General features: G+C 36.4%; 1 protein-coding gene across 1 annotated transcript; it reads left to right on the top strand.

The window, feature by feature from the left end:
* The first annotated feature begins 1,908 nt into the window (after positions 1–1,908).
* hhex (hematopoietically expressed homeobox) lies at positions 1,909–13,576 on the top strand. The gene is made up of 4 exons (XM_059324774.1): positions 1,909–2,548; positions 8,537–8,715; positions 10,815–10,865; positions 12,154–13,576. The coding sequence occupies exons 1-4, from the start codon at positions 2,155–2,157 to the stop codon at positions 12,418–12,420; spliced, it is 891 nt and encodes a 296-aa protein (XP_059180757.1). The 5' UTR covers positions 1,909–2,154; the 3' UTR covers positions 12,421–13,576.
* The last annotated feature ends 1,787 nt before the right edge of the window (positions 13,577–15,363 follow it).

Raw genomic sequence — 15,363 nt, 5'->3', positions numbered from 1 at the left:
GACAGTGTTATTCTGTGCCTGTGTGGAAAGCGAGCAGGGACCCTGAGCAAGAGTGTCTACATAAATGACTTTAAAATACCTTTTTAATGCACACACAAATAGTTCATTATGGCCTATAGAACCTGCTTTTAATTATTTGGCAATCTGACAATTATCTTTGTGTTTTAAGTCTTTACTTTTGACCTCCCAAAGGACTACAGATACCAAAAAACTTGAAGCTACAATCAGGTATGGTGCATCAAATGATGACATTCATGTTTTAAATCGTGCATGGTCCTAATCATGTTGTAATGCAATATTAATTCAGTTTTTTAGCTGGCTGTTTGTTTTATATGTGTGAACTTAGTGAATGGGTCTGATGTTAAAGAAAGCTGCTTTAAGTCTCATTATTCATCCAAAGTATTATTTTATTGTGTTGCTATTAGAACAAATGAGGGGAATACCAATAAAATAAATTGTAAATAATGTATGTCTACTTTAGATTACTTTAGATTAGCTTGTTCTTGTTATCACCATTGTTTCCATTCATTATTATTCATGACATCTGATAGGTTTTTTTATTTTTTATTATCAAATTAAGATTTAACACAAAAACATGATCATCTTCTTGAATAGTATCTTCACTACAGAATAAACTGCACAACCTCCTCATACTGCATACCTAATATATTAATACATTGGTAGACAGGGATGTTTCATAAAGCAACGACTACCATTTTAAATTGAGTTATTCTTTAAATTGACAGAATAATATTGTCAATGTACAGATATTTGCCTTTGGTTTTATGATCTTATTGCATTTTTATACATTATATACATTTTAGTCACCATTGAAACATTGAAATCTGTTAACTAATATAATGGTTTTACAGTATTAGTCAATTGTTTAATGGGTTATAATTACAGTGATTCTATGGAAAATATATATATGTCTGTGTGTGTGTGTGTGTGTGTGTGTGTGTGTGTGTGTGTGTGTGTGTGTATATATATATATATATACACACACAAAAAAACTATACAGCATATTGCTGAATGTAAATATTGCAATGTGTTCTTACAGTAAAGCTAAGTTTAATGTGATAAAAAATGTAAAAAGAAAAAAGTGTCAGCAAAAGTTGCCAAAGACAATCATATTAAAGTAAGAAAAAACTTTATTCTCCAGATGTATTTATTTTTTAAAATACGTAGATTTACGCTGCATTTTTAAAGAAATTATTCGTAAAATAACTTATTTGACGGGGAGTGTTTTGCAACTTCTGCTGCCAGACTTTTTAGTTGTTTTTCTTTTGTTTTTCTTTTACAGTGTCCTTCCACAAGTGCTTATTACAGAATCACAGCTTCCTAAGTGCAGTCTGGAAAACATGATCACAATCTTTAAGGAGCATGATAAGCCTTCTGCCAAAAAGGCTCTAAGACTAATAAACATAAAATCTACTTGAATAAGAAAAAGCAATGAAAACAAACCTGACAGAAGCAGCAGGAGATACTTTATGGGGACGTTCACACTTCATTTTCATATTTTTGGCACCTTTTGATGTTACCATTTATCCGTGTGGAGATAGATTTTTCATTGATTCATTACTTTTTGATGATGAGATGAAAGTAAAGTATATGATGCTGTTCTTATTCTGGGTAACGAGGACTTTGGGCATTTAAAAACATGCGTAAGTGAGTCATCTTTGCACCAAATATCGTTTAAACCATCGGGTTGCTGGTTACCAGATGATCGGGTGTCGTGAACCGATTCTCCTGAAATACAATTATCTCTTCTCTCCTGTCATCTGATCACTGTGCGCCACGATTGGAGCCGCGCGTAAGCCAATCAGAAAAGAGCGCTCGCCACCTGCAGGAAGTTGGCCGTCCACTTATCTCCTCCCTTCTCCGCCTGCAGCCAGATAACAACCCCAACAGTTGGTCCAAGCACCAGCTAGTCCACCACCGCAACCTGATGGACACCAAAACACTCTAACGGTCACCTCCGCAGCCCTGAAAGACAGCCAGTGGACCGAAGTTTGCGCTCCAGTTCCAGTGGGAGTTTAGTGGTATGTGAAGAACTTCTTTGAGATAGTGTCGATAAAGAGGAAGGCTGCAGGGAGAGAGAGAAGGCACGCAGATTGAACTCAGCTCCAGCGCGCAGCGGCGGCAAACGGCACCATGAGCGTCCCGCTTTACGCACCGACTCCCATCCAGCCGGCTCACCCGACACCTTTCTACATCGAGGATATTCTGGGGAGGACTACTAGCACCACCGCCACCTCCTCGCCACCTTCCTCATCTTCCTCCTCCTCGTCCTGTTCCACTCCGATCATCCCCACGCCGACTCTCCCCTCGCCGAATTCCTCCTTCACGAGCCTCATCTCGCCGTACAGGACGCCGATTTACGAGCCCACACCGATCCACCCGGCGCTGTCTCACCACGCAGCTGCTGCGTTGACCGCGACGTACGCCTCCGCCGGGGCTTTCGCCGGCTCCATCTACCCGTTCCACCACCAACACCACCGCTCCATGGGGGAGTACGCACAAGCGCTGCTCAGGCACGACCCTCTAGGTGAGTTTGGCGAGCGTGCGTAAAAGTCATGGATAGATTTAGAATAATATATGCACGATTCTGTCTTTTTGTTATCTACAATCATATATTTATAAGCCAAATGACACTCTTAGTATCTGTAGCTAGTACTTCAAAACGATCTTTTTTCACCAGTTACTTTTTTGTGTAATGTGTTACTGTACATGTTCTGCTTCCTTTTTTGAGAGATTTAATCAATTGAGTCCAAAATAAATCAATTTCAGATGATGTGGCAATAGAAGGACTTTTCACCCTTTACATGAAAACTTTTCGGTCTTCTCGAGTTCACTGCTTTCAGTGGCAACGAAACCATTTTTGCATAAGTATATCACGCTTGGTCATGCATGCATGTCAAAGGAAAGACAGTCTGTTACTCAGCCTACATAAACAGACTGCAGTGTAAAAGAAGAGTCTTCAGCTCCTGACCACGCACATATGAGTCACGGTATTATTGTGACAGACATATTTGGGGCCACAATGGCAGCAGGTTTATCCATTCTGTGGTGGCGGTGATAGGGGTGGGGGTGGTGGGGGGGTTCATGGCAACCTTGACTCTTTTTCCTGACTTCCATTGTTCTGAAACATCAGAGGAGCAAATCAGCCGGTGACGAAAACATAGCTGGGCTCTAAATCATTTGTTATTTCACTGATTTACGACTGTGTGTGTGTGTTAATTCATTTGTATACCACTAAGTCGTAAAGGGAAGACAATTATTGTAAATACATGCAAAAATACTTCTTTTGGCTTACATGTGAATGAGATTGGGGAGATTAATCCTTTTTATATTGTCATATCCACTGGGCTTTAGGGACGCATGGAACTCCATACATTTGTTTTTAATAGGCCTACTAATTGTATAATCCTTTTAAAGATACCATTTATATCGGGTTAAAGGAAACACACACAATAAAATGTTGAAATCTGATGCAGTTATTAAATATGTGACCCTGTAAGTATAATAGTATAGGGAAATCAGCGTTCATTAGCACAGATTCAGAAGTTCATGGAAGAAGGTTTATTAATTGCTTTAAGGACAGTTTATGGTGGTGTACACGGTAGTGTAGTGGTTAATGATTTTGCCTCAGAAGCAAGAGGGTCATGGGTTCGAACCCCCTTCCTCCCATGGTTCAAACTTATTCAGGTTTGGTTAGTTGTTTACCAAGTGACAGATGTGAGTGACTCCAGGACCCGAGTTCGGATCTTCGGATAAGGTTAAGGATACTGAATTAATTGAAGTTTTAGGGATCTGAGTCCATGTTAGACTGGGTGCCTTAGAGGCTGTGAGTGATAGCCCTCTTGAATATAGTGTGACAGGCGCACCGTCTGACTTTGTGTTGGGCCTTTTCCGTTCATAGCGGAAGCTGTGAGCCTGTCGATAGGAGTAAATCTGCTTTCAGAAGCTGTTGAATGTTTTCCTGGCTCACCCCGGCCAGCCGCTTCCTCGGGAGCTCGCTGCACGCTGCTGATTATTTTATCGACATCCTCAATACAGACATATTCAGGAAACACTCGGCCTCTGATAGCCCGGGATCCGTTTTTCACATATTGTTGCACTTCCTCTGCCTGGCCCGCGAGGATGTGGCTGACTTTCTTTATGGTTGGCGGCGAGAAGAAAATAAAGCAAACAGGGCAGCACATCAAGCCTAATGGGATCTTAGCAGAAAGGATCGAGTCTCATTTAGAAGAGTTTAAATTAGGCTACAATAAAAGAGGAAGGGGCTCGTGTTAAATAAAAACAAAGTATGACCTCATATTCCCTTATCATACAATAAACAAACTCAGAAAAAAAAACGCAAATTAAACTTTCAGAAAAGATTCCTTTCATTTTTTATAGGTTAATTTACAATAGCCTACTCTTCTGCTTATTAGGCCAGCACCTGTGATATATATTGTATTATTATTATTATTATTGTTATTATTATTATTATTATTATTATGCACATAGTCCTCATGTGGATTAATCAATTAAAAAAATTGTAAAATAATAAATAGGCCAGTTAAACGTAATGTAAAGTGAAAAAATAATATAACAAGTAAAGGTATTGCAGTCAAAATTACTTAAGATTATTATTAACATCAAAATACTAAAATTAAAAGTACAAATTATGCAGAATGGCCCATTTCAGCAGCATATAGGCCAATTATGTTGTTGAATTATAATTATTGATGCATTCATCCTTGGTGTAACCTATAATAATATATTATAACCTATTTGCAAATTTAGATTATTGACACAAAATATAAGAAAAACTAAGTAGGCCTAACTAAATCAATGCAGTAAAATGAAATGTATAATATCTGCCTCTGAGATGTAGAGGAGTATAAAGTAGCATGAAGTGGAAATACTCAAGTAAAGTACAAGTAAAGGTGTAAGTGATTCTAGAGAAAGGTTGATTGTTGAGGCTCACATGTCAGCGCTTTGTGTTTCCTCACCAACACCAAAGATATACAGGATTCGAATAAAAAAAAGGGGAGACCGGGGGCAATTGTAACACACACAAGTACTTCAATCAGAAACAGGTTTGAATTGTGACCCTTGTGCTGCACACCCTCAGTAGAATTCAAGTTCATCACTAGGTTATTGGTTAAAAATGGACAATACACATTGCTACTTTTTGTGTATAAAATAATAAGTGTTTACATTTTTATCCAAACAAAAAGCTAATACATATGAGCAGAAAGTGTAAAAAAAAAAAAAAAAAGTTTCCTTCATTGTCAGTTTTTTTCTGTATAGTGGATTTAATGTTCCAACCACTGTTACAAAACACTGACTTCTTGCAATACATTTAATATTATGTCATTTTAACACCAATCAAATGATGACAAGTGGATTCAAAGTGATCTGTAAGTTATGGAGGAAATTGTTTTAAAAAATCGTAGAATTAGATTACAGTAAGTAGGCCTACAGTAGCTTCCTCTCCTTTTTAAAGTAGCCTATAGGCTATATGTGTGTGTGCGTAGTTTGTGTGAAGGTTATTTAGTTATTCATATTTTCTCCTCCTCTTTATTCTATTAAAGCATATTATAGTTACGAGTCCAAGTCAATTTCATTTATATAGTGACGAATCACAACATAAGTCATCTTATGTCACTTTTCATTACACATTTCTATTAAAACCATATAGAGAATAAAAACCAAACAGACTCCACGGCACTATAAAGGCCTCTGAACACAAACAGTTTAGGATTAGTCATTTATCACGTGACTTAATTTGTGGATTATAAAGATTATGAAATAGATATTTCCTATCACACATAATTTTTAATAACTAGAAACATAAATTCGCTTATTTTGCCCAGTATAATTGGTGAAAGCAACTACAAGGAACTTACGTTAGAAGGCCAAAATAATTTATATTGATGCCTCTATGTGACCAAGGCCAAGCAAACGAGAATATGTCTATTGATATAGCTATAATAGAACCAGATTCCAGCGACCAGCCCGTCGTGGACAGACCCAAATCTGGCTTCATGCCGGCTTCAGCCTCTAATCCCGCGGAAAGAGTTCCGGAGCTCCGGCGGGAGGTCAGAGCTCCGCCGCCGGCCGGAGCGGCTTCTCCCCCGGCCAGGAGCGGAGCGTCGCCCCGCTGTTTCACCTGTTGCCTTGGAGCAAAAACTCCGACACCAGCCTGCTGGAGGCCCACGCGTTTTGTTAGGCCCGTTGGAGAAACGGGAGGCACGGAAGAACTAGATCCAAGTCTGAGCCGGACAGACTGTCGGACCTGTCTGCAGTAAAATGACGTTTTTCTAACCGCAGTCTGGTGCTCACAGAAACTCTCTTTTGTCCAGAGGCACCGCTAAAAAGACTAGTAGAAAGAGAACCATAGAAATGGAAACGTCGTTTGGTCGTGCTCTAATAGTCGTAATTGAGGAAATTGTCATTGGACTTTATTTCAATTAGAATCGTCGTCAAATAGTCTAAATCAGGGATGGGCAACTTAAATCATGGAGGGGGCCACAGTTTTTTCATTGACACTACCACAGGGCCACATATAGGACCGTGCACTTAACCAGATATGATGAAACTGCAATTTTAAATATGTTTACAGTGCACTAACTTAACATATTTCATGCTCAAATGCACGTAGAACAGTAGAAATAGGAATAGGTTTGAAGAAAATCAAAAATAAACACTTACTGTGATTTTTATTTTATCAGTGCAAGAACAGCAGAAAAACATTAATTGCAAGAAGTGATTTTGTGCATTTTTACACTGCACTTTTAAGATTTCATGCTCAAATGCATGTAGTTGTACTGAGGGCCACTTCAAGTGAGGGTGCGGGCCGTATGCGGCCCCCGGGCCTCCAGTTGCCCATCCCTGGTCTAAAAACCAATCAGTCGAAGAAAATGTTCATGTTAGCTTAGATATAAGTTAGTTTGTAACTTCCCTTTAAAAGGTCGAAAGAAAAGACTGTGTAGTTATTCCAACTGTATTAATATCAGACAGACTCCAAAAGGCTTCTCTATTTCATATGATTAATTTAGGGTGATCCTATTATGAAGTTAACCTTTATTCTAAGCTTTCCTTTCATCATCTTTTTGTTTTGAGGATATATCTCATGAGACTGGATTAGCTAACTTCCTTTGGAAACGAGCAGCAATAAGAAGGCCTATGACAGAAGTTTCAACCACAGCACATTAGTATTGTGTCAGTGAGAGCAGAGGACATGAGCGGCTGTTGGTGGATGCCATCGCCTATAATCACACCGCAAAGCAGGAAGCACATGAAGCGGATATTTGGCCATAGTTTTCACTCTGTCACGACCTTCCTTAAAAGAGCAGTGTGGCGGCCGCAGCCTCTGCTATTGTTTGTCCCAGCCATTAACCGGAGAGGAAACCAGCCCTGATTACACTGCTGAGGCCTTTCTCTGCAATCAATCTGACTCATTTCAAAACAACACACCAACAACTGCATGTATCATGTTTATTAGAGCCCAAATAGCATTGTGTAATTATTATTTGTTTCATCCCCAAGTCTTTAGGTTGCCATCAAAAGTTCTATAATTAGTAATTAAATCTGAGAGAAACCCCCAATACATTACTGTATTATTATTATTTTAGGAATTTTCATACGGTGTAAAACAAAAATATATACTTTTCCTTAATACAAATTGCAGCCTTCATCCCACGAAGAATCCACATTTTTGATTAAAAAAAAAATTCTACTGTTCTTGGACTGTGGTATCATTTAGTTTTCAGTCATTTCAATTCAACAGGAACTCAATTAATAGCTCTATAGTATTAAAGGTGCATAGACACATTTGAAATTTAAAAAACATTTAAAAAACAAAAAAAAGCATGAATTAAGACAGAAACTGAAAACAATTATATGATGTCATCCGAAATAAATTGATTGACAAAGTCCTAAAAATTGGAATGATAGAATATTAATAATATTATTATGATAAAGTAACAATAACAACAATAATACAATAATAATAATATTAGTAGTAATAAAATCAAATCAATAATAACAATATAAAAATGATAATAGCACAGTTATTTCTGAACTTCACATATGTGAATTGTAACTATTTGGTCTACGGATAATAGTCAAGTTATTTAAAGAGTAGTGGATAATATGTCTTCACAGGTTTTTGTTTCCCGTATATGTTACGGTGCTCTAATATGCTCTGCGGTGCTGTATATGCTCTTCTTTTTCCACTTTCTTACCGTTTAGCACTATCTTTTCATCATTTGTATCCATCAGTCAGTCTGCTCTCTATATAGGCTGATTACGTGCTGGTGCCAATCTGATCATATCCGGGGCGTCCCGGTCGATCACCGGTAGAGCCCATAAACTCTGCCAAGCAGCGGATCCGGGTTCGAGACCGGCTCTGCATGACTTCCCGTCTGTCTCCCCCTTTCTCTCTGTATCTTTGCCTCCATCTATAAAACCGAAACGGCCGTAAAAATAATACTTGAAAAACGTAAAACTTAACTATGGACTGTTTCCTCCTTCTCTAAAGGGAAACCTCTCCTGTGGACTCCCTTCATACAGCGGCCCTTACATAAAAGAAAAGGCGGTCAGGTCCGGTTCTCTAACGACCAGACCATCGAGCTGGAGAAGAAGTTTGAGACGCAGAAATACCTCTCACCCCCGGAGAGGAAGCGGCTGGCCAAGATGCTGCAGCTCAGCGAGAGACAGGTGAGAAATGAATAACTGCTCATTCATTAAGTAATATTAACTGTAATTGATTCTCCCGTTGAGGCTGCTGATCTATTATTGATTTGTTGTTTATTTCTGCTGGTGGAAGTCACGCGTGCCGATGAGCTTTTTTTCTTTCTTTCTTTTTTTTTTTTTACTTATTATTATTATTATTATTATTATTATTATTATTATTATTATTATTTTTACCATGACTCAAAGTGGGATCGAAAGCTACAATATTAAGAAATATTATCAGGCATAATTTGTTAGTGAAAAGAGAACGTCTGTAGGACTAATTCGCAGAAATTCTTATTGATATAAATAATATTAACAAAATATAATACTATTAATAATACACAATTTGACCACAAACTGTCAATAGAAAATGGAAGACAGAAAAAATTATTACAACCAAAAAACAAGAGAATATGTGGTAACTGTTGGACAGAAAATGTACACTTCCTCCTACAAAGTAAAATCTTAAATTTGATAAAATAAGGAACATTTCCTTCTAACTATTTTAAGTTCAATTCAGAATCTTTTGATTTCAGAATCTTAAAAAGCTTACTGAGTTCTAAAACTTAAAAATACTCCTTAAATATCTTGCTGCTTAATAGAAAATATCAATGAAATGTATGTTTTCTTTGAAAGTTCACACAAAAGTCACTGTTAATTGTAGAAAGACAATGTAAACAAAGTCACTATTGTCAGAATTCGAATTTTTCTTACATAGATAAGGAAAATTCCATAAAATAACCAAAACAAAACTAAAAAAATTGTGATATTTCGGTCAAAATCACTTTATTTTACATGTCTCATTTAAAACATGGCCAAAAATGAGAAAAAATAAAAGTCTAGATCCTGTAATATTAGATTCTGCACTCATCTGGAAAATTTTTTAAAGCCATGATTGATTCTGCTGGGACAAACGGTCACATGACAAATATTCACACAGAACTGTAGGCTGTTTACACAGATCAGAGTGGAGAGGACAGGAGCGGTTACAAGTAGCTTGTAAAAATATGCAAATAGTTCAATATGTATACGCATATTATCCCTACATTCACAACACCTGTACACACCTAATAAAGTGTTATGTTATTACTCTTCTAGCCATGATTGTAACCCCTCAATCATGACACCATTGCATCGCAAGGTTCTTGTCAATACGAAGTCCTACTGGATACCTACACACACACACACACACACAGGCCAGAAATACACACACAGCACCCCTAGAGCGGGGGTTTAGGCTCAAACAAGATTCTAATGCTGAATTCATATTAAAAACAAGTAGATTTACAAAGGGATGGGTTTTATTATTCCTTGAATGTAAAAGGTACCAAACTGCATTAAAATCAGCCGCAAAAAAAAAGACCTTGCTCACTTAAAAAAGGCAAACAACAAAAAAAGCTCAACAAAGTTCCTGAATGTCCTCATATTCCTAAATGCCCCTGTGTACATCTGACCTTTGACCTGGCTTTGAATGTTAAGGCATTTATTTGTAATGGTGCTACATAATTATGTTAAATTTGACTGAAATCGCAATATGGTGTGTTGTTTGGTATTCTTCACACTTATTGTGTGATCCTAGGTCCTAATATATGAATGTTATTTTTGTTTTTGTTTTGTAAATTGTCGTGAGTTGTTTTAGTTGTTGTTTCTGTTGCTTTGTTGTGTTGTGTGTTTTATGTAATTGTGTAATGCAGTGATAAGACAATTGTGTTGAGTCTGGACTCCAGGAAGAGTAGCAATGGCCATAGCCAAAGCTAATGGAGATCCAAACAAATGAAATCCTCACAAAAAAATCACAGCATTGTCATTTAAATACATTTTTCAATGAAAATGAGAATAATGATGTAAAAGTGTTTATTCTCTCCAATATCGTGAATTGTATCACAACTGCCAATATCAATCAAAATAGTAAAACAAGTTGAGTAGGCTCGTTTATTGTGTTTGTCCCATGGAGCATCTGCATCTATTGCTGCTTGTAATATTTTCTGCAGTTATCATTTTAACATCTTTGTTCTATCTGCATCCCCTGTTGTTGTTCATTAAATAATGTTTGATTGTTCGTATTTCACTTTGTCTTTCAGGTGAAAACCTGGTTCCAAAATCGACGAGCGAAGTGGCGACGATTAAAACAGGTGAGAGGTTTTGTCACATTAAGGCTTCGGCCCTTTATTAAAACTTTGCTTCTATTCCATTATTAACAATTACAGGTGCATCTCAATACTTTAGAATATCATGGAAAAGTCCATTTCCTGTAGTTCAAGTCATACTTTTCTGAGGCCAACCTTTTCACATTAAACATACATTTTAAAATTGGTCTTTTGTAATATTAACATTTTTTGAGACACTGAATTGTAGGTCTTCATTAAATGAAAGCCATAATCATTATAATTAGAAGAAATTAAATAAATTAAGACATGAAATGTTTCATTCTGCGTGTAATTGATCTATATAATGTGTTATTTCCACTTTTTGAATTGAATCTCTGAAACTAAGAAACACAAATAAACTTTTCTATGATATTCTAATTTATCGAGCTGCACTTGAATAACAAAAAAATGAACCTTTACCAGTTTTAGCATTACATGTCCTGTGGCCGTACTATATATTCTAGAGCCCGACTGACATGCCGATGCAGATTTTATAGGTTAAAAAATAATCGATAACCAATATGGTGGTCGATGTATTACTGACATAAACAAATCTTTCTATGATATTCTAACTTATTGAGATGCACCTGTATATAATTATTCACTATATTTAAAGGGTACACTGTAAAAAAAAAACTGTTGTTTTTACGGTAAAAAAAACGGCAGCTGTGGTTGCCAAAACTTTACTCTAATAAATATGGTGCAACTTTTTCTAATAATACGGTAAAATGATATTAGCACTGTTGATTTCACATTTAAGATTGCCATTTTATTCCATATTTTACCACAAAACAAAAAAAATTCCATCAAAAGAAATGCTGTTCTGCCATATAATTGACAAGAAAATACTTTATAAATGCTGCATAAATGAGAGATTTTATCATTAAAAATTACAGTATATGTTTCTTAGAGTTATGGTGTTTAGTACATTTAACAGTGAGAAAAAGTATTTTTACAAAAAATAAAAGCAAAAATACAGCGATGGCTTGTATTTATACTACAGTATATTTTTGTGACAAACACAATGCCAGTGAATTTTACAGTGGAGTAATGTACTAAAAAAACAAACAAACTGTAAAAAAATTATTGTTTTGTCTGATATATACATTTACAGTGTTTCATTGTTACTGAAACTGAATTAACCCATTTACCATTTTAAGGTCTTTTACTGTCATGGTTTAGCAGTTTTTTACCGTTAAATCAACAGACATTTTTTACAGTGTAATGATACATGCCTCTTAATTTATGAACCATCTATTTCCATTTGTCTCAGGAGAATCCACAGGGAGGTAAGAGGGAGGTGGAGGAGGACAGTTCAGCAGGGAGGAGTACTAAAGGAGACGAGCTGACCGAGCCTTCCGGGATCCAGAACCCGGAGCAGAGACAGACAGTCCCGGCCTCGGAGCTGGGCCAGGCGGGCTGCTGCCTGCGCTCCGTGTCCCCGCAGCAGTCCCACACTGAGCTGGACTCTGACGTGTCAGATGATACAGACCAGGAGCTTGACATTGAGGACGACGACGAGTTCACAATGAACCCATAGCTATGAAGTGCACTGACACTGGATCCAGTCGGACATTCTGAGCTAAATGATGAAGATCACTGGACTCCTCTGACCCTGCAGCCTGACAGGCTGATTAGTTCCTGATGTCATTTGTGGGTAAAAATGAAGGTAACACTTTACAATAACCAACTAAGTGATGTTTATAGATGGTTTATAGACCAATAATTAACCATTCACAAAGTGCATTTAGACATATTTAGTCTTTAAATGTCTTAAACCAATTTCTTAAAGGTATATGAATCATTTCAAAATCATTAACATACTTAATATGATGTTAAAAACGTTAAAATGAGTGCAACTATTCATAAACTATTAATTATAATTTCATTGTTTGTTAATGGTAGCTAAATTAACTATACATTTATATTAATAAACCATCTATTTGCCATTTATAAATGATGTTGTTAGTTAAACATTAATACATTATGTATTTACCATTCTAAATGGCCTATAAATTGTTTATAAATGATAATAAACCATTAATAAACCATCTGTTTACCATTTATGAATGATGTTGTTAGTTAAACATTAATAAATTATGTATTTACCATTCTAAATGGCCTATATATGATTTATAAATGATAATAAACCATTAATAAACCATCTATTTGCCATGTATAAATGATGTTGTTAGTTAAACATTAATACATTATGTATTTACCATTCTAAATGGCCTATATGTGGTTTATAAATGATAATAAACCATTGACAAACTATCTGTTTACCATTTATAAATGATGGTTATTGTAAAGTGTTACCATAATGAATCCCAAAAATATCACTTTTACCATCTTCCAGTTCACACAGGACTGTCATCTCTATTGTAAACGTTTCTTTGTGTATATAATGCGTAGCACTCTGTTGTATTTGTGTTGGTTGTGTCTGTGTGTCGTCTGGGTTGTCCTCATGTCTAAAGGTTTATGGGCTGTAGCCTTAAAATGTGATATTCCATTAAATAATCACTGTAGCGCAAGTAATGTTTTGTTGGGTGATATCTAATAAACTATTTTTGTGGTAAGAATACATGTTGGAATTTGGAACAGTTGGAATTCGACTGTGATTTATTATTTTGTATTTCCTGAAATTCCAAAGGAAGAAAAAATTATGTAATGTTTTGAGCTATTTACCAAATAATGGCAAAAAATAAATATTGATATTATAATATCTAAAAATAACAAATGGGACTTTTATTAAGGTTCTGAGAATAAAGTCAGAATTCTATTCTGAGATTTCTGTTTGTAAACTTAAAGATAATTAAATCAGAAATTTGAAATTGAAAGCAAAATTCTGAGAAAGAAGAAATTAGTTTGCAAGTTTTAAATCAGAATTATGAGAATAAACTCAAAATTCTTAGATAAAAGTGAGATTACAGACAGAATTTTGAGTTTGAATTTTTTTTTTGAGAATAATGCCATAATTCTAAAGATTTTTTTTTTTAAATAATTCTCCTAGTCATAAAGTCTGAATTCTGAGAATAACAGATGAGTTCTGACATTAAAGTCAGTATTTCTAGAATAACAAATCGAGTTTGAGTGTAAAGTCAAAATTCTGAGTTTATTGTCATTAGGTTAGAAATCTGACTTTATTTTCAATATTTTAATTTTTACACTCTAAAGTCTAAGCCTCATCCTCATCTGTTATAAAAAAATGCTGAATGTAAGAAATAGAAAGAGGTTGAATCCTCCCTTTTTTGGTCTGGCCACAACATCTCATCAACAACACCAATGATGTTCTCCTTGGCTAAACTTTGGAAAAATTAGAATCTTCAGAGAGGAAGATTTATTCATGTGACGGGATGGAAATTGCAATAACAACAGAAAACCCTCTTTAATTGGGTTCAGGAATAGGGGATGTCTGGTAAGAATTCTGAGAAGAAAGTCAGAATTCTGACAACAAAGAAATTAGTTTTGACAACAAATTCAGAATTCTGTTCCAGGATTAAAGTCAGAATTTGGGGAATTAAATCATAATTCTGAGATAAGAGAAATTAGTTCTTAGTTTAAAGTCAGCATTTTTGAGTTCCTCTCAAATGGTATTTAGACCTGTTTCATTTGGATTTGGTTGCACTGTACATGGTTGATATAGACAAGCCCACCTTGTGAATGTTAGCTATTGAACATTGGTCTGCAATGTGGTTCCAGATTTCTAGGAGTCTGTTATTGTTTACCTATATAATAGCAGTCGACTATTCTGGTGTGCCTGACAGTTAATTGTACCGTTTTGGTTGCTAAAATGTTTTGTTCAGTGTTTAGTTGGACAGAAAGACTCTTTAAGGAGTTTACTTTTAATAATAGATGCTAATTGCTAACTAGCTAGAGGTAGTATGAGCTTATAACATAATATTCTTTCAGCTCCCAATCATAGACTGTATAAATAAAGGACATAGTGACCGCGACGTGGTTTGTGGACTGTCCGTTTGAGGCATTGTGTTTCTGGAAACGGGGAGCAGACCATATCTGGACTGTGAAGGAGCGAGAGGGATCTGATCACTGACTACAGCCTCTCTACACCTCAACCTGACTGAGAGAAGCCGCTGCTAATTCATGTTAGCATTAACGGGCAACTGTGGCTTAGTTGGTAGAGTGTTCACCCACTGGTCGGAAGGTCGGTGGTTCGATCCCCTACCATGGCAGCCCACATGTCGAAGTATCCTTGAGCAAGATACTGAACCCCAAATTTGCCCACCGATGCGGAATCATCGGTGGGTGAATGAATTCCCAATGGCGGCAGGTGGCACTGTTGTTGGATAGCCTCGGCCACCAGTATGAATGTGTGCGTGAATGGGTGAATGAGTGCAGTCTGTAAACTAAGAAAAAGGAACAGCGACTCCTTGGAGTGACTGTTAGTCCAGTGCCGTGGATACACATTGCTTTGCCTCTCTCCTGATGACGACTTGCCTTGTTAGTGACCTGTCAATCAAAG

The sequence above is a fragment of the Centropristis striata genome, chromosome 21 (assembly GCF_030273125.1).
Source record: "Centropristis striata isolate RG_2023a ecotype Rhode Island chromosome 21, C.striata_1.0, whole genome shotgun sequence".
NCBI lineage: Eukaryota > Metazoa > Chordata > Actinopteri > Perciformes > Serranidae > Centropristis > Centropristis striata.
This window is presented reverse-complemented; position numbering and strand designations above follow the sequence as displayed.

Bases quoted from the DNA above. Each gene is read 5' to 3' on its own strand.
- hhex (XM_059324774.1), top strand. From the start codon at position 2,155: ATGAGCGTCCCGCTTTACGCACCGACTCCCATCCAGCCGGCTCACCCG. The intron at 8,716-10,814 runs GTGAGAAATGAA...TTTGTCTTTCAG, and splicing joins TGCAGCTCAGCGAGAGACAG to GTGAAAACCTGGTTCCAAAA. The intron at 10,866-12,153 runs GTGAGAGGTTTT...CATTTGTCTCAG, and splicing joins AGTGGCGACGATTAAAACAG to GAGAATCCACAGGGAGGTAA.